Source organism: Mirounga angustirostris, unplaced genomic scaffold (genome assembly GCF_029215605.1).
Source record: "Mirounga angustirostris isolate CCGP_5_RB_7025 unplaced genomic scaffold, mMirAng1.0.hap1 SCAF_13, whole genome shotgun sequence".
In the NCBI taxonomy this organism is placed as follows: Eukaryota; Metazoa; Chordata; class Mammalia; order Carnivora; family Phocidae; genus Mirounga; species Mirounga angustirostris.
Window position 1 is genome coordinate 11,583,103 of NW_026991721.1, and position 20,028 is coordinate 11,603,130.

Below are 20,028 nucleotides of genomic sequence, written 5' to 3' on the forward strand. Positions count from 1 at the left end.
TTCCTACCCTGTTCAGGAGGAATACAGTAAGCAGAGACCCCAGCTGCACTATAACCCAGCTGCACTGTCCCACCAGACTTCTGACCCAAGAAGTTGAGATAATATGTCTATTGTTCAAAGCTGCTAAATTTGCGTTAATTCATCATTCCGCAATAGAAAACTGATATCCTCATTGCAAGTTTTAGTTTGCTTCTTTGTAAAGCTACCCCCCCCAAACTTTGCAGTTGATATTCCAATGAAGCTATTATCTTTTTAAAGAAGTTTCTTTGGTTGTTCAAAGAAGGTTGTCCAAATAGGTTGTCTTATTCAATTCAGGTTATAGTCATTGAACATCTATTTGATGCCAGGCACTGGAACACAAAGATGAATAAGTTAAAATTCTAAAAATCCTCAAAGAGGTATAATACAAGTAGATGCATAACTGTTATCTGAGTCAGAAAGTGATGGAAGCCACGAAGGAATAACAGGTACAAGCCATGGGAATTTAGGTTAGGGAGAATTGAGTGTCTCAAGAAAGTTCATCTGGAATGGCTGTGGGGAATATGATAGGGCTCAGGAAGGATTTCATGCAGCAGTGAATATCTTTGTGGAGTTAGAGACCACATTTAAATAGATGATCCCATCAGCAACCTAAATCTGGGACTAGTCCTAGAAAGAGAAGAAGGTGGTGAGGGGTGGTGGTAGGAACCACTCAGAGACAGAGTGATGGATCCATGAATTTTGGAGGGTCTAAGGAGCAAGAAGTCATCAAGCATAGATTCACTGAGAGTTGCACAATAGAAGAACAGGAAGTTTTGGTAAAGGGAAATATTAGAGTTTGAGATTTTGAAATTAAGAAGTTTCCCATTTTGGTGAGGCCTGGGTTAGGGCTGCCAAATCATGTGACTGGGATGGAACAGAGTTTCAAGTTGGTGGGGTTGTCAAGATCAAGACAATGCAAAGCTAGGGAGTTTGGAGAGGCATCAACCTTGAAACCATTTGGTTCATCTTTCTGGTTGACCTTAAACACAGAGGGCTAAATAAAAGTGCACTTGAGAAACATGCAGAAGAATGAGATAATCACAGTGAGGTGAAATCAATCTAGAAATATTTCTTGCATTATTGAGCTTGAAATTTGGTCTTAGGGAGAGGCAATAAATGGGTGAGCAATAGGTCATTCCTTGCTATTCCTAGCCATGTGTACCTGATAGCCCAAACCCATTCATTGATCAACTTGAGAAGAGTGTTGTCTTGAGACATCAGAGATATAATAGAGGCAGTGCACAGAGGGAACCCATTGGGTTTTCCCCTCTACCTTTCTATCTGCCACACCTGACAGAATTTCAACATTAATTTTAGATTTTCAAGACCAATAATTCAGTAAATGAATAGATACTTGATAATCCATAACTGTCTTTCCCTCTCTTCTTCTCTTGCTTCGCAAACCATCAACATCCATGTAGACTGAAGTGTCCCCTATTTGTCTGGCTTTTTATGGCCTCATAACAAGGCCTTTCCCACCATCTGGGATCCAGCTGGATAGTCCTCTCCAGTAAACATTCATCAACCTAATGGCCTGCCTGTAGTCACAGCTGCCTCTTCTCCTTGAAATTGAGCCCCACTGACAAAATGCTTAGAAGTACTAAGATCAAGCAAGTTCAGGGTGGTTGTGCATTTCTGAAGTCATATCAGCTCTGGATCTTTTTGAGGTCTATTTTAAGGGACAACTCAGTGTTATAATGCATGGCAGTTAGTTGGATGCATGATTCCCAAACGCTCCATGCTTGCCTGTGTTCCTGGTCTCAGCAAGGCTTCTTTAGGAAAGGCTTGGGGTGGGCTTACTCAGCAGGGGATACACAGCAGTGTGGCGTCTTAGAAGAGGGTCTACCCTTCCCAACACTCCAAACAGGACTGAAGGATCAGAGTCTCTTTAAAAAACAGACAGTAGACACGGGGGAGGGTCACATCTGCCTGACACATGTGGCTGGGTGACTATTTTCTAGGTTTTACTACCTTACTGGTTTATAGATTTAGTCTAAGACTAAGAATAGATTACAAGAGACCACCTTCTCCACTTACCCTAGATCCAGAAAAATAAAATTTTATTCTGTTTTCGATGAGCTAAAACAACTATTTACATAGACAGACAAGACCAGCCTCCTACAACTTTGCCCTCTGTGTACCCCTTCCCATTGTAACCCTTCCCTTCCTGTTTCTGGGTTCCCTTTCTCATTACTGTTTGTCTTTGTGTTCTCATGCAGCCTTCCTTCATCTCTTGTGATTGGCGCAGGCTTCCATTATGGCTCTGCCAACTACTGGTCATGATCTGGGGAGCAGCCACAACTGAGGACAACTGCTGCAGAGTATCCCTCTTCATGGCCTTTCCTTCAGTCTCCAAATCTGTTCCAGTTTCCCCAATCTTGAGGATTCTTTCACTTGACATTGCCAGCCACTGTACCTACCTTTCATTTCATTCTCTTCTTTACCAAACTACCATTCACTTTCTTCAGCACCTGGCTTTACTCAAAACCCCTAGTCTCCACTCCAAGTACCCCATCTGGGATGGATGGGCTTCTATTGAAACTGTGACAGGAAGATCACAGCCTCCTTCCTGCTTGCCACATCCTATTTCCTCCTCTTTGATTTCCATGCCATGTTCACCAAGCATCACTGGATGGTGAGGGCTCTCAGGATCAGGATAAGGAATTTGGATGTCATCAGGATATTAATGAACAACAACAAACAAATGAATATTCTTGAGCAAGGAATGACATGATTGGATCTGTGCTTTAGGGAAGTCCATCTGCAGTTTAAGGAGGAACGACTGAATTAGAGAGAGTCTAAAGTCAGAAAGATCAGTTAAAGGGAAAGTGGCCAATCATGAACAATCAGGTTAGAAACCCCCTGACAAAAGGGACTGGGGTGGAGATGTCACAAAAGGAGGCCTTGTTTTCTCTTGATGGTATTTTTATTCTGCAAATGTCAAAGAGAGTCCTTTCTGAAGTTTTGTCTTGGAAAGGCGGAACAGAGGGAGGGAAGGAGAGAGGCAGGAATTTTTTAAAAAAATCAGTCTTCCAGCACCCTATTCTTTTACCCTTCAATCTGCAGTAAAGACTGTTTTGGTTTTATTTTTATTATTTTTAATCTAGAAAAGATTAATTGCATACAAACTACTGCATTGACCACGGTGATCCTTTCCCCAGTATCAAGCCTTAGAGAGACCCAAGAAGGTAGGCATAAGGTCAGGAACTGGGAATTTGAGGAAAGGGTCTCAATTTTTTAGCCTCACAGTGGGGGACTATGACCCTGGTAGAAGAGAAGTGGGTGGGGTTTGGGGGTGGAGAAGGGAAGCTATAGCATATTTTTCTCATCTGAATGCAAGCTGCAGAGCTGCCAACATAAATAGGGTGTGGCCGCCATCTCTCACAAATCCTTGAAGGAAGCCATGTGTCCTGTGGGTTTGCACAATGCTCACTTCCTTCTGTTACTTGCATATCCCTCCCCAGGACACAGAAATAGAATTCGAGTCTTTTCAAGTTGGATATTTGATAAAGCATAAACAAAACGTACATGAGGAAAATCTGGCCCTAGTCAAACAGCTAAAGGTTATTTACTTTTAAACTCCCTGCCCATAGATCTTTTGAAAAATGAAGTCTATCAAATTATTTCCCCCCATTGCCATCCGTTTTTCATGTCCTTCTGGGTGGAAATGGGATGTAGAGGACAGAGGATGGACTTTGGTTTCCAGAAGACTTGAGCACAAATTCCAGCATTGGCACAATCTGTTTTGTGACCTTTGGCAAGCACGTCTCTAAAATTCCATTTTCTCATCTGAAAATACGTTTAAGAATGCTTTCCTTTCAGAGCTACTGTGAGGATATTATGAAATAAAGTATGCAAAAGCCCAATCCACACAACCAAAAATGGTAGTATCTGTCTTCTTTCCTCTTTATTTCATAGAATCACAGAATCTTAGAATTTTACAGAACCCATAAGGTCAACTAGCTCAGACTCTCTCTCTCTCTCTCTGATAGCCTATTTTAAATTTTTTCCCAGTTTTATTGAGATATAATTGACATATAAGATTGTATGAGTTTAAGGGGTTTAACATAATGATTGGATATTTGTATATATGGTGAAATAATATCACAATAGGCTTAGTTAACATCACCTCACATAGTTATAATTTTTTTCTTGTGATGGGAACTTTTAAGATCTACTCACTTAAGAAATTTTGAATATATAATACAGTATTGTTAACCATATTCCCCATGCTGTACATTACATTCCTAGGATGTATTTATCATATAACTGGAAGTTTGTACCTTTGCCCATTCCCCCTTACCCTCCATCCCCTGCCTCTGGCAACCCCTAATCTGTTCTCTGTTTCTATGAGTTTGTTTCTAATTCCACATATGAGATCACCACTGTCAAGTATACTATTTTCTCCTTACTTTCAGTGATGGAAAATCCATGCCTTTCTAGAACATCCATTCCACCTTTGGACTGTCCTATTGTTTTCCTATAATCTCTGTCTCTTTCTCTCTCCCTCTCTCTTGATGTTAATCATTTAGTCCCAGTTCCAACCCTTGGAGTCATCCAAAAGATATTTTTACATTGAAAAGATTCTGTAAAATATCTAATGCTTTACAAAGGTAACCACTGTTGTTTGAAACATCATTTTGAAGCCAAAAGGCACTCTTGGCTTTCACTACCTCTGGAGATATGTTATTGGAACCAGACCAGAGACTAGGAGTATGATGGAAGCAGGGCCAATGGAAACCAACAGCAACCAACCAAAGCTGGCATCTTCTTTACCCCTGAGCCCAGACAGCCAGTCAGGCTGCCAATAGTGCTCTCTGGGATGTGTCATATCGCACAGCCTAGAGAGACCCAATGGTACTTAGGAGAGAATTGGCCTTCCTTTAAAGCCCTGTCAAGTCCTTCCCTTGGTGGCCAATTTAAAGTAGCTACATCCAAATTTTATTTATCTCTTTGTCCAAGACCAGTGCTTCAGGTGCTAGCAGAGATGGTTTCACTGTAATTCCAAGTGTCTGGTCTTAGCCATCTGACTGAAGCCCAGAGTTTAAGGAGTTGTAGGTGAGTCTGCCCTTTGTCCTTCTTTAGGAATGGTGAATCTTAGAATCACAGAATGCAAGAGTTGGAAAGACTTTTGAAGGAAGGGAAGATGGAGCAGGCAGGATGCCGGCATCCCATCTCCCTACTGCTCTGACTTTAACCAGAGGAGCTGGACTTCACCTATTTTATATTCTGGACTTCTGTAGAAAATCTTGTTTTTAAAAAGGTTCCGCTCTTTGCAAGTGGGAATAAGGAAGGAAAGTGGACTAAAAACACTCTTTATTGTGTAGACAGGAGATAAGAAGATTAAGACACAGAATGGCAAAAAATTTTTCCCAAGGTCACACAGCAAAAAGGTAGGAGAAACAGGGCTTGAATCAGCATTGTTTTTAAAGCTTTCAGTCTGGTGCTTTTTATGCTATTCAAGACTCATGAGGGTATGCATATGTGAATATGTTTGCATCAAAACAAATCATCTAGTTTCCTTGGATCCTCTCTAGTTGCCATTGAGACTCCAGCTTTGAGAATAAGATAAAGCAGAAAGAGCTGCTCCTGGAAATGGAGATATAGGTCCCAGTTCCACCTCTCCTACCAACCAGCTGTATAGACATTCACTCGTTCTCTTTGGCTTTACTTTTACTATTTATAATGGGGAAAGGCTAGGCTAACTGGTTTCTACTTCTATTATTTTAAATGTATCTCCAGAATTTTCTGGACATCCATGCAGCATTCAAAATAACATAGGTCCAATGATCTTGTGATTAGTAAATATGTTATAAACTTTTATTGAGCCAGTCAAATATTTACTGGGCACCGATAAAGTGCCAAGCACTATAACAGATAAGAAGAAAAATTAGTGAAAGCAGAAAACCTATTTCTTTCCCTATAAGCTAGTCTTTCCAGGTTTTCTTTATCATACCCTACAAAATGATCTGAATTGCACATACCTTCTGCATCTCAGTTATATCATTTATTTTGGAGTTACTATCTTATAACTTCATTTCTCTTTATATTTGCAGGTAGCTTTGACCTTGTTAAAAGATAAGCAGACATTCCCAGGAGAGGATAAGAAAACTCTTTCTAGTGATTTTCAGAATTCAGATTCCACATAACCAATCTTGCTTCATCAGTTAAGTTGAGGAAAAGATCATACATCTATTGCAGCTACACCTATAATATGGTCCTGTAGATTGCTCAGACCCTCTGCCAAATTCTTTTAGAGCATTCAAGAAAGAGAACAGGCTCTGCAGTCAATTGGTGATTTAAATCTTGGCTTGGTCACTTGAGTCCTTGATTTGTCATAACCTCAATGAGCTTCTGGTCTATAATAGGTTTCTTTTCGAATTGTTGTAAATTGAACTCATTCAGCAAATATTATTTTATATCTTCTCCGTGTCAGAAACTATAGAAGGTACTGAGCCTATAATGTCTTCCCAGATTTTATAGTTAAGGATACAGACAGAATAAGTCAGCAAAAAAAAGGAAGTACAAAGCGTAATAAGTGTTATGAAGTAAGCCAACATATTGCTGAAAATATTGGCAATAACAAAAGAAAAAGGCATATGGTCAATGTAGCTATTGTTATGTACAAGTATGTGCACTTGGCTTTAAGCAGCACGTGCAATGGAGAACAAACTCTGGATTAGGAATGGAGAGACCTGGATTCAAATCCTGACAGTGCTGATCATTTGTTAAGCAATAAAAATTACTGCTTTTTCTCTCTCCAAAACTTGATGTAACTTATTTCTTTTAATCCTCATACTCTATGAGGTGGTCAGTACTATCATTGTCTTCATTTTACAGTTGAAGGAAATGAAAAGAGGAGATTTACGAGTGATGTGTCAGCTTACCCAAGGCTGCACAGCCTGTGAGGGGGCATGCAGGGTTAGAGACTGGCTCCATCTGACATCAGAGCTCAGCTTTCGATGCCTACAGTTAAGGTAACAGTTGTGGGAATGCTGTGTCAACTCAAAAAAGCTGTTTAAGTGGTGGTGGCTCTCAGACCATGCAAACTATGATATATATTATATATGCACACATATATACATCCATATAAAATATAATATGCAATATATTCATATAGTATATACATTATTATAGTTATCTTTATAAGGACATTTAACACATGCCATATACTCTATATCTGTACTTCCAGATAATTCACATCAAAATAACCAGGTTATTGATGTAGTAATCATATAAAATGATTGGTAATTCACTTTTATCACACTCTAAAAATGTATTAGGCTATATATCATAGACTCTTGGCTTGATATGGCAAAGAATCATGGTGAATCTTGCTAACATATACCTTTGATGATGACCGTGAACGTGAGAAATAAGGGAGCAGGGACTGCTTGTCTGGCCATTTATGGTTTCTTTCCCCTGCTGCACTGCAGAATGAACAGTGCTGTTACATCTCAGGGGAATGTCCATTTCTAAACCTACCTGTCTCAACTCAGATCAGCGATAGCTTTCCTCCTGGCTTTTGAAGCAACTGTCTGGTCTCCTAAGCAGCTTCCACTCCTGCTTGCACACTGGAACACTTCTCTGTTATATTGTTAAACTCATATTTGATGACTAGTTCCCTGTTTACAAAGAAATAATTAAAAATTTAAAAACAAACGAAAGCAAAACTTTTATGTTTTCCCTCTTGCCCATAGGAGAAAAGTCAAGCTCCTTAGCATGATACTTACCCAGCAAATATTTGTTGAGCTCCCACTATGTGCCAGGTAGTGGTGTAGGTGCTTGCAATACTTCAATGAACAAAAGAGACAAAATTCCTACAAATAGGGGTCTTCCTTAAGCTAACATTATAGTAAAGGGAGACAGAAAATCAACTACCACCAATAGGAGAAGGTGATAAGTCCTATAAAAAGAGCAGAACAGGGTAAAGGGGGACAGAAATGTGGAAGTGGAGAGATTAAATATGAATATGTACATACATGTATGCAATTATATATATAGCATATGCAATTATATACATAGTATATGCAATTGTATGTATACATATATATGAAACAATTAAATGTTTTTGCCATCTTTGCTTTTGCTTTCAAAGATCTCTTACAATTTGCCCAGCTCCCACTGTCTCTCAAAACTAGACTTCTGTTAATCTTCTCTTAACCCTGCTCACCCTGTGCTCCTGCCATGCTGACATTTTTAAGGTGTCTCAAGTACTATGCTCTCCTCTGCTTTTGCAAATGATTTTCCCATCTTTAATATAAAGTTCTCTGAACCAACTGCCACCAACCCCCTCACACACCAAATTTTCATCCTGCTAAAGCCTTTACTCACTGTTGGAACCCTCCTCAAACACATCTCTTGGAAGCCCCCAGCTGCTATGCCCAGGATCCAGGCACTATACAAATACTTCCCACGCACCTGTCACATTGTGCTGTGGTTTATCTGTTTCCTGACTGTCCCACGCCTTATGTTGAACATTTTGAACTTAATAATAATGTTTTATTACTTTCTACATCATCCACATTTAGCTCTATCAAACATATGGTGCAAGGTTTGTGATCAGTTGATAATATTTGTGCAAAATGAGCACTGGCACTTCCCAGTTTTGAACTTTTTAAAAAAAGATTTATTGTAGAGAGAGATGAGTGCGAGCAGGGAGGGGCAGCAGAGGTAGAGAGAGAGAGAAGCAGACACCCCGCTGAGTGTGGGGCTCAATCTCATGACCCTGAGATCATGGCCTAGCAGAAATCAAGAGTCAGATGCTTAACCAACTGAGCCACCCAGGTGTCCTGAACTTTTATTTTTAACTCCTTTCTTTAATCTCTAAAGGGGATGCCAGTGTTTCAAACTATACGTGTTTCATTCCACTGACTAAAGAAGAAAGAACACCTTGACCCCCGTAAAAGCTGGTCAGAATAAACTATGATGATAAGAAACACAGAATTGCCTCTCTGGGTATTTCAATTTCTGACATATTTATTTTCTTTAAAAAAGGAAAGAAGTATCTAGCATAAATCTAAGTGGCTCAATAATCCAACCACAGTGCTTAGAAGCAAATGAGAAAAAAGGGGTATTTAGTCCAAGTTCTATTAAAAACTTCCTTCAGGAAAGTGGTGGCATTAGCAGTGAAGGTGATGATCTAGACAATGCAAAAATGCCAGTCCTTTCTGAGCTGTCAGTTTTGCATGAACAATGCATCAGAATCAGGATGACAATGATCTCCGAAAGACCCAATAAATGCTGTAGAGAGGAATTCTGCGTTGGATAGAGGTAAGACATTTGCTTTCCAGTGTCTCTTGTGACTCAGGGACTCTATGATTCCATGGCAGAACAAAGTAGTTTCTTCACCTGGATTTTCGCTCCCCAGGAATCTCCCTTTGGGGCTCTGCTGGTAGCAGAGAGAAGATCCATGGCCATGGGTAGGAACATCAGCATGACAACCAATTTCATCCTTTTGGGATTTTCAGAGCATCCAGAACTACAGGTCTTCCTCTTTGTGTTGTTTCTGGGGATCTACTCCATGACTCTGGCTTGGAACCTGGGCCTCATTGTCTTGATCAGGATGGAGTCATGCCTCCATTCTCCCATGTATTTCTTCCTTGGAAACTTGTCCTTTGTTGACATCTCATATACATCCTCCATTGCCCCCAAGATGCTCTGCGACTTCTTCAAGCAGCAGAAGACAATCTCCTTTGTGGGCTGTGCTGCTCAGTTTTTCTTCTTCATTGTCATGGGGGGCACCGAATGCTGTCTCCTGGCGTCTATGGCATATGACTGGTATGCTGCCATCTCCAACCCTCTTCTCTACACAGCCCTCATGTCACCCAGCATCTGTTTGGGGATGGTCATTACAGCATACACTGGAGGGTTGCTCACTGGATTGGTCCAAACAAGCTCCTTATTCCAGTTGCATTTCTGTGGGCCACGAGTCATTAACCACTTTTTCTGTGACCTGCCACCTCTGCTTGTCTTATCTTGCTCTAGTACCTTCCTCAGCCAGATAGTGAACTTTCTGGTTGTGTGTGCAGTTGGTGGGACATCAGCTCTTGTTGTCCTGGTGTCCTATGGCTACATTGTTGCTGCTGTCATGAAAATCCATTCAACCCAAGGGCAGATGAAGGCTTTCAACACCTGTGCCTCTCATCTGACCACAGTGATTCTCTTCTATGGCTCTGGTATCTTCTCATATCTCCATTCTAGTGCTGGCTACTCACAGGACCAAGACAAAGTGGTGTCCATGTTCTATGGAGCTGTGATTCCCATGCTGAATCCCATCATATATAGTCTGCGAAACAAGAAGATCAAAGATGCATTGAAAAAACTCAAGGACAGGAAGAAGCAAATGTCCTCTCTGTGTCTTATAGTTCCTTGAGTTAAAAAAAAACCTTAAGTTCTGCTATATGCAAATAGGCATAATAATAAGTAGGTTACAGAATTTGAGTAATGAAGAAGTTATTTCAAGCAAGATCCCCAACCTACATGTCTACTAGACAATTAGACTCAATAAAGGTTTTTCTTCCCTTTACCTTTCTTGTCATGGACTGATGCAGTTTTTTTTTTTTAAAGATTTTATTTATTTATTCATGAGAGACAGAGAGAGAGAGAGGCAGAGGGAGAAGCAGGCTCCCAAGGAGCAGGGAGCCTGTTGTGGGACTCGATCCCAGGATCCTGGGATCATGACCTGAGCCGAAGGCAGACGCTTAACCATCTGAGCCACCCAGGCGCCCCAGGACTGATGCAGTTTTGACTTTGGTCACTTGCAATAGAAAACAAATACTCTTTTTGATGACATTCTTTAGCTTTATGGCATCAGGCACTGGGTCCAGGATGCCATATCTCAGAGCCAGTTGGGTCATAACCCCAGGACCACAAGCATCCACTATGGACCTCTTTACAATATAACACAGCTCATACCAATCCATTCACCACTTGGGACAAGTTTTCTCTTCCCCTTGCCTTGGATTCCTACCTATCCAAGGGTTGATACTGACCAGGATGTCTGACTCTGGTTCAGGAACCTGGGAGCTCTAACTGGTTGGATCTAGCAATGGTTTCTCAGAGCCAGGAGAGCAATAGGATACCTTTAAACTATGTCCGAGATGAATCAATGATCACTTGTGTGGGGTCATGAAGTCCATTGAGCCAGAAATAGGAGCCCAGCAGATCCAAAACTGCGAAGTCACAGTGAGCAAAAAGCAGAGATAAGTTTAAGTAAGAAAATCTAAAGGAGAGTAGAGTGCCAAACGTTTCATTTTCATGACTGAAACCACCCAGTCACTAGGTGGTTTAAGGAATAGGATCAGGGAAGAGAGGCTTCCCCTGGAAACTCTAATTCCATATCTGCTCTCTGGACAGTTCTCACTCTAGGTGCTGTATGGATATTTCCTCTCTGTCCTCACCCCATCCCCAACTAACTTTCACTTTGTGTTCTAGAGTTTTTTATCTTGTCCCCTGTCTCTCTGGAATTTGACCTCAGCCTGTCCCATGAATCTGATATCCCTGCTTTCATTTTTATGCATTATCTCAGAAGGGACTCCACTCCAGGACATGAGATGGGACAACCAAGTCAGTGAGCAGAACTGAACATGGACTTTAAATCGTCTTTGATCCTATTTTACAAGATGGTTCTTGAACAAAGGACAAACATTTCTGAAGTCCTGCTTCTTTAATAATTGTGTATATAAGTGGTGGTGAATCATGACAGCCATCCCTAAGTCATATCAACTTTGGCTATAAATAGTCTTCCTCAAGCCTTCTTTCAATTCATGCTGTTATTTGATCTAGTCTCTGACCACTTGCATTATTTGTAAAGTGTTTCTTGTTCCTTGACTTCTCCAAACCAGGTTAAGAGTTAGAGCAATGTCACAGAAGACTACCTGTTGTATGATTCAATTTACAGGAGATTTCTAGAAAAGACAAACTGTAGAAATGGAAACACATGGGTGGTCACCTAGAGCTGGTGGTGGGAGCAGGCATCAACCATAAATGGGAATGAGGAAACCCTGGGGAGTGTTGGAAGTATTCTAAAACTGGATCATGGAGGGAAGTTTGCTAAAAACTCACCAAACTGTATATTTAAAATGGGTGAATTTTTTTTTATTATTATGTTATGTTAATCACCCTACATTACATCATTAGTTTTTGATGTAGTGTTCCATGATTCATTGTTTGCATATAACACACAGTGCTCCATGCAGAACGTGCCCTCTTTAAGACCCATCACCAGGCTAACCCATCCCCCCAACCCCCTCCCCTCTAGAACCCTCAGTTTGTTTCTCAGAGTCCATAGTCTCTCATGGTTCGTCTCCCCCTCCAATTCCCCCCCCCTTCATTCTTCCCCTCCTGCTATCTTCTTCTTCTTCTTCTTTTTTTTTTTAACATATAATGTATTAGTTTCAGAGGTACAGGTCTGTGATTTAACAGTCTTAAACAATTCACAGTGCTCACCATAGCATATACCCTCCCCAATGTCTATCACCCAGCCGCCCCATCCCTCCCACCCCCCACCACTCCAGCAACCCTGTTTGTTTCCTGAGATTAAGAATTCCTCATATCAGTGAGGTCATATGATACATGTCTTTCTCTGATTGACTTATTTCACTCAGCATAACACCCTCCAGTTCCATCCACATCATTGCAAATGGCAAGATTTCATTCCTTTTGATGGTTGCATAATATTCCATTGTATATATATACCACCTCTTCTTTATCCATTCATCTGTTGATGGATATCTTGGCTCTTTCCACAGTTTGGCTATTGTGGACATTGCTGCTATAAACATCAGGGTGCATGTACACCTTCAGATCCCTACATTTGTATCTTTGAGGTAAATACCCAGTAGTGCAATTGCTGGATCGTATGGTAGCTCTGTTTTCAACTTTGTGAGGAACCTCCATACTGTTTTCCAGAGTGGCTGCACCAGCTTGCATTCCCACCAGCAGTGTAGGAGGGTTCCCTTTCTCTGCATCCCCGCCAAGATCTGTCATTTCCTGACTTGTTAATTTTAGCCATTCTGACTGGTGTGAGGTGGTATCTCATTGAGGTTTTGATTTGGATTTCCCTGATGCCGAGTGATGTGGAGCACTTTTTCATGTGTCTGTTGGCCATTTGGATGTCTTCTTTGCAAAAATGTCTGTTCATGTCTTCTGCCCATTTCTTGATTGGATCATTTGTTCTTTGGGTGTTGAGTTGGATAAGTTCTTTATAGATTTTGGATACTAGCCCTTTATCTGATATGTCATTTGCAAATATCTTCTCCCATTCTGTTGGTTGTCTTTTGGTTTTGTTGACTGTTTCTTTTGCTGTGCAAAAGCTTTTTATCTTGATGAAGTCCCGATAGTTATTTTTGTCCTTGCTTCCCTTGCCTTTGGCGATGTTTCTAGGAAGAAGTTGCTGCGGCTGAGGTCAAAGAAGTTGCTGCCTGTGTTCTCCTTTAGGATTTTGATGGACTCCTGTCTCACATTTAGGTCTTTCAACCACTTTGAGTCTATTTTTGTGTGTGGTGTAAGGAAATGGTCCAGTTTCATTCTTCTGCATGTGGCTGTCCAATTTTCCCAACACCATCTGTTGAAGAGACTGTCTTTTTTCCATTGGACATTCTTTCCTGCTTTGTCAAAGATGAGTTGACCATAGAGTTGAGGGTCCATTTCGGGGCTCCCTGTTCTGTTCCATTGATCTATGTGTCTGTTTTTGTGCCAGTACCATACTGTCTTGATGATGACAGCTTTGTAATAGAGCTTGAAGTCCGGAATTGTGATGCCGCCAGCTTTGCTTTTCTTTTTCAACTTTCCTCTGGCTATTTGGGGTCTTTTCTGGTTCCATACAAATTTTAGGATTATTTGTTCCATTTCTTTGAAAAAAGTGGATGGTATTTTCATGGGGATTGTATTGAATGTGTAGATTGCTCTAGGTAACATTGACATCTTCACAATATTTGTTCTTCCAGTCCATGAGCATGGAACGTTTTTCCATTTCTTTGTGTCTTCCTCAATTTCTTTCATGAGTATTTTATAGTTTTCTGAGTACAGATTCTTTGCCTCTTTGGTTAGATTTATTCCTAGGTATCTTATGGTTTTGGGTGCAATTGTAAATGGAATCGACTCCTTAATTTCTCTTTCTTCTGTCTTGTTGTTGTATAGGAATGCCACTGATTTCTGTGCATTGATTTTATATCCTGCCACTTTACTGAATTCCTGTATGAGTTCTAGCAGTTTTGGGGTGGAGTCTTTTGGGTTTTCCACATAAAGTATCATATCATCTGCAAAGAGTGAGAGTTTGACTTCTTCTTTGCCGATTTGGATGCCTTTTATTTCTTTTTGTTGTCTGATTGCTGTGGCTAGGACTTCTAATACTATGTTGAATAGCAGTGGTGATAGTGGACATCCCTGCGTGTTCCTGACCTTAGGGGGAAAGCTCTCAGTTTTTCCCCATTGAGAATGATATTCGCTGTGGGTTTTTCATAGATGGTTTTTATGATATTGAGGTATGTACCCTCTATCCCTATACTCTGAAGAGTTTTGATCAAGAAACGTTGCTGTACTTTGTCAAATGCTTTTCCTGCATCTATAGAGAGGATCAGATGGTTCTTGTTCTTTCTTTTATTCATGTATTGTATCACATTGATTGATTTGTGGATGTTGAACCAACCTTGCAGCCCAGGGATAAATCCCACTTGGTCATGGTGAATAATCCTTTTAATTTACTGTTGGATCCTATTGGCTAGTATTTTGGTGAGAATTTTTGCATCCATGTTCATCAAGGATATTGGTCTGTAATTCTCCTTTTTGATGGGGTCTTTGTCTGGTTTGGGGATCAAGGTAATGGTGGCCTCATAAAACGAGATTGGAAGTTTTCCTTCCATTTCTATTTTTTGGAACAGTTTCAGAAGGATAGGTATTAATTCTTCTTTAAATGTTTGGTAGAATTCCCCTGGGAAGCCATCTGGCCCTGGGCTTTTGTTTGTTGGGAGATTTTTGATGACTGCTTCAATTTCCTTAGTGGTTATAGGTCTGTTCAGGTTTTCTGTTTCCTCCTGATTCAGTTTTGGTAGTTGATACATCTCTAGGAATGCATCCATTTCTTCCAGATTATCTAATTTGCTGGCATAGAGTTGCTCATAATATATTCTTATAATTGTCTGTATTTCTTTGGTGTTGGTTGTGATCTCTCCTCTTTCATTCATGATTTTATTTATTTGGGTCCTTTCTCTTTTCTTTTTGATAAGTCTGGCCAGGGGTTTATCAATCTTATTAATTCTTTCAAAGAACGAGCTCCTAGTTTCGTTGATGTGTTCTACTGTTCTTTTGATTTCTATTTCATTGATTTCTGCTCTGATCTTTATTATTCCTTTTCTCCTGCTGGGTTTAGGCTTTATTTGCTGTTCTTTCTCCAGCTCCTTTAGGTGTAGGGTTAGGTTGTGTATTTGAGACCTTTCTTGTTTCTTGAGAAAGGCTTGTATTGCTATATACTTTCCTCTTAGGACTGCCTTTGCTGCATCCCAAAGATTTTGAACAGTTGTGTTTTCATTTTCATTGGTTTCCATGAATTTTTTAAATTCTTCTTCAATTTCCTGGTTGGCCCATTCATTCTTTAGTAGGATGCTCTTTAGCCTCCATGTATTTGAGTTCTTTCCGACTTTCCTCTTGTGATTGAGTTCTAGTTTCAGAGCATTGTGGTGTGAAAATATGCAGGGAATGATCCCAATCTTTTGGTACCGGTTGAGACCTGATTTGTGACCTAGGATGTGATCTATTCTGGAGAATGTTCCATGTGCAGTAGAGAAGAATGTCTATTCTGTTGCTTTGGGATGGAATGTTCTGAATATATCTGTGAAGTCCATTTGGTCCAGCGTGTCATTTAAAGTCTTTATTTCCTCATTGATCTTTTGCTTAGGTGATCTGTCCATTTCAGTGATGGGGGTGTTAAAGTCCCCCACTATTATTGTACTGTTGTCGATGTGTTTCTTTGCTTTTGTTATTAATTGCCTTATATAATTGGCTGCTCCCATGTTAGGGGCATAGATATTTATAATTGTTAGATCTTCTTGTTGGATAGACCCTTTAAGTAGGCTATAGTGTCCTTCCTCATCCCTTATTACAGTCTTTGGTTTAAAATCTATTTTGTCTGATATAAGGATTTCCACCCCAGCTTTTCTTTGGTGTCCATTAGCATGGTAAATGGTTTTCCACCCCCTCACTTTCAATCTGGAGGTGTCTTTGGGTCTAAAATGAGTCTCTTGCAGACAGCATATCGATGGGTCTTGTTTTTTTTTTATTCCTCTGATAGCCTGTGTCTTTTGATTGGGGCATTTAGCCCATTTACATTCAGGGTAACTATTGAAAGATATGAATTTAGTGCCATTGTATTGCCTGTAAGGTGACTGTTACTGTATATTGTCCCTGTTCCTTTCTGGTCTATGTTGCTTTTAGGCTCTCTCTTTGCTTAGCAGACCCCTTTCAATATTTCTTGTAGGGCTGGTTTCGTGTTTGCAAATTCCTTTAGTTTTTGTTTGTCCTGGAAGCTGTTTATCTCTCCTTTTATTTTCAATGACAGCCTAGCTGGATATAGTATTCTTGGCTGCATACTTTTCTCATTTAGTACTCTGAATATATCATGCCAGTCCTTTCTGGCCTGCCAGGTCTCTGTGGATAGGTCTGTTGCCAATCTAATGTTTCTACCATTATAGGTTACATATCTCTTCTCCTGAGCTGCTTTCAGGATTTTCTGTCTCTGAGACTCGTAAGTTTTACTATTAGATGTCGGGGTGTTGACCTATTTTTATTGATTTTGAGAGGGGTTCTCTGTGCCTCCTGAATTGTGATGGCTGTTTCCTTCCCCAAATTAGGGAAGTTCTCTGCTGTAATTTGCTCCAATATACCATCTGCCCCTCTCTCTCTCTTTCTTCTTCTTCTTCTGGGATCCCAGTTATTCTAATGTTGTTTCATCTTATGGTATCGCTTATCTCTCGAATTCTGCCCTCGTGATCCAGTAGTTGTTTATCTATCTTTTTCTCAGCTTCTTTATTTCCCATCATTTGGTCTTCTATATCACTAATTCTCTCTTCTGCCTCATTTATCCTGGCAGTTAGAGCCTCCATTTTTTATTGCACCTCATTAATAGCCTTTTTGAATTTGACTTGGTTAGATTTTAGTTTTTTATTTCTCCAGAAAGGGTTTCTCTAATAATTTCCATGCTTTTTTCAAGCCCAGCTAGTATCTTTAAGATCGTCATTCTGAACTTTAGTTCCGACATCGTACTAATGTCCATATTGATTAGGTCCCTGGCAGTCGGTACTGCTTCTTGTTCTTTTTGTTGAGGTGATTTTTTTCCATCTTGTCATTTTGTCCAGAGGAGAACAGATGAATGAGAGAACAAAATGCTAACAGGGTAACAATGTCCCCAGAAAATATATACTAAACAAATCAGAAAAGACCTGAAACCGGGGGGGAAAGAAAGGGAAAGAAAGCAAAAGGAAAAAAAAGAAAGATAAAAACAAACAAAAACAAAACAGAACAAAAAAACCAGAATATGATCAAATATGATCAGGCTGGTGCATAGATCAGTGCCACACACTAGATTTTGGGCGTATTTTGGTCTGTTAGAAGAAACTGCCTCCCAAAATTTTAAAGAAAGAAAAACATATATGTACAAAAATAAGGTTTAATAAGACGAAGGGATGGAATATGACTGTAAAGATGAAAATTATAAAAGATTTTATAAAAGGAATTGATAAGATAAGAAGTTGGTTGAAAAAAGAAAGAAGAGGATTTAAAAAAAAAAAGAGGGAATGTGATCAGGCAGGAGACTAGAACAAAGCCATATACTAGAGATTTAGGGTATATTTTGATCTGTTAGAAGAAACTGTATCTCAAAATTTTAAAGAGAGAACAACTTATATATATATACCAAAAATAAGGGTAACTACTATGAAGGGATAGAATATGACTCTAAAAATGAAAAATAAAAAAATTTTTTAAAAAGGGGATTGATAAGATGTTGGTTGAAAAAGGGGAAAAGAGGGGCGCCTGGGTGGCTCAGTCATTAAGTGTCTGCTTTGGGCTCAGGTCATGGTCCCAGGGTCCTGGGATTGAGCCCCACATTGGGCTCCCTGATTGGTGGGAAGCCTTCTTCTCCCTCCCCCACTCCCCCTGCTTGTGTTCCCTCTCTTGCTGTGTCTCTCTCAGTCAAATAAATAAATAAAATCTTTAAAAAAAAAAAAAAGGGAAAAATAAAAATAAAAAAAAAAGTTAAAAAAAATTAACTTTGAAAGACTACAGAATCATGGTAAAAAAAGCCATGGATTCTATGTGCAGTATTCCCCTAGCGCAGGAGTTCTGCCATTCTCACTGATCGGTAAACTTGGTTTGGCTGGCTGTTCTTGCTGATCTTCCGGGGGAGGGGCCTGTTGCTGTGGTTCCCAAATGTCTTTGCCGGAGGCAGAATTGCCCTGCCCTTGCCCTGTCTGGGCTAAGTCATCTGCTCGGGTTTGCTCTCGGGAGCTTTTGTTCCCTGCAAGCTTTCCGTACAGCTTTGGAGGCGGAGAGTGAAAATGGCAGCCTCCCAATTTCTGCCCCAGAGGAGCCGAGAACTCGGGGCCCCGCTCCTCAGTGCGCACCCAGAGAAAAGCCGTCAGTCACTCCCGTCTCCCCAGTCTCTGGTCGCACTCTGTGCTCACCCAGCGTGTGACCGAGCATTTCTATCTCTGGCACACGACTCCATGTGGAGTCTCCAAACCCAGCAGATCCCTGCGGTGCGCTTCCATGCCGCTCCTCCCGGGGTAGGAAGGTGAGTCTCCCCGGATCTGCTGCTTGTTGGGTCCCTGCTGGAGGAGCAGTGGCCCGACTGTGCCGCAGATCACGATTTATGGCAACCCTGAGCTGAGAGCCAGCGCCTCGGCTCCGTCTCTGCAGCCGGCTTCCCCACTCCAATACCTGGGAGCTCTGCTGCACTCAGGCACCCCCGGTCTTTCTGTGACCCCAAGGGTCCTGAGACCACACTGTCCCAGCAAGGGTTCCATCCCCTGCTTAGCCACTGGAGCGACGTCCCTCAGCAGAGCTGACTTCTAAAAGTTCCGATTTTGTGCTCCGCTACTCTATCATTTGCCAGAAGCGGCCAACGGAGGCCCCCTCCCCTGCCGTCTATCCTCCCGAATATCACCTCGGATTCATTTCTCCACACGTCCTACCTTCCAGAAAGTGGTTGCTTTTCTGTCCATAGAATTGCTGCTATTTTCTTTGATCTCCTGTTGAGTTCGCAGGTGTTCAGAATGGTTTGATCCCTATCTAGCTGAATTCCTGGGACCAGATGAAATTTAGGTCTCCTACTCCTCTGCCATCTTGCTCCCCCCACCTACCCTCAAAATGGGTCAATTTTAATGCATGTGAATTGTGCCTCAATAAAGCTTTTAAAAATAAGTGATAAACTATAGAAAAAACAACAACAACAACAAAACCCCCAGGAAACCAATGCTGTTAGCTGGGTTTGGAGAGAAGAACAAAAACATGTATTATCCGATATTTATGCATTAGGATAGTGAGAAACAGTGATGTGGCCGATGTCACACAGCTAGTAAGTGACAGAACCCAGTCACTAACCTCAACTCTTTGGCCCCAAACCCATGCTGCTGACCCCTCCACTAAGCGACCTTTTTTCCCTGTTGTGCGACCTGCCTCCAGTCAGCCCCGCTGTGGACAGAGCCATCATGAGGGATTCCACTCACATTGTGATGTGACCAGAATGTTCATCTGAATGACATGTAAGCAAGAGACAATCTGAGGCCTGATGTCCTTGGACAGTTCACTTAAGTTGCTGTTGTTACTCTCTGTGAGTGTGGTGTGCTCGGGTTCATTTGGTGCTTTTTGTATATTGCTCATCTGGCAGAGAATTACTACTCTACAGGTTCCCACAGATGGCTTTATATTCCATTGCTATTATATATTGGTTTTGAACAAGAAAAAAAAAAAAGAGTTACAGCAATGTGTCCCATCACATCTTCTATTTCTACC

The 20,028-nt window shown here is 40.9% G+C and overlaps 1 protein-coding gene and 1 long non-coding RNA gene across 2 annotated transcripts in view; both read left to right on the forward strand.

The window, feature by feature from the left end:
- The window catches only part of LOC123856376 (uncharacterized), a 207,355-nt gene that overhangs the window by 162,259 nt on the left and 25,068 nt on the right, over window positions 1–20,028 (forward strand). The gene's annotated exons all lie outside the window — the stretch shown is intronic.
- On the forward strand, window positions 9,148–10,470 carry LOC123857962 (olfactory receptor 5A1-like). The gene has a single exon (XM_045895248.2). The coding sequence runs from the start codon at window positions 9,347–9,349 to the stop codon at window positions 10,394–10,396; it is 1,050 nt and encodes a 349-aa protein (XP_045751204.1). The 5' UTR covers window positions 9,148–9,346; the 3' UTR covers window positions 10,397–10,470.

Bases quoted from the DNA above. Each gene is read 5' to 3' on its own strand.
- LOC123857962 (XM_045895248.2), top strand. From the start codon at position 9,347: ATGGCAGAACAAAGTAGTTTCTTCACCTGGATTTTCGCTCCCCAGGAA.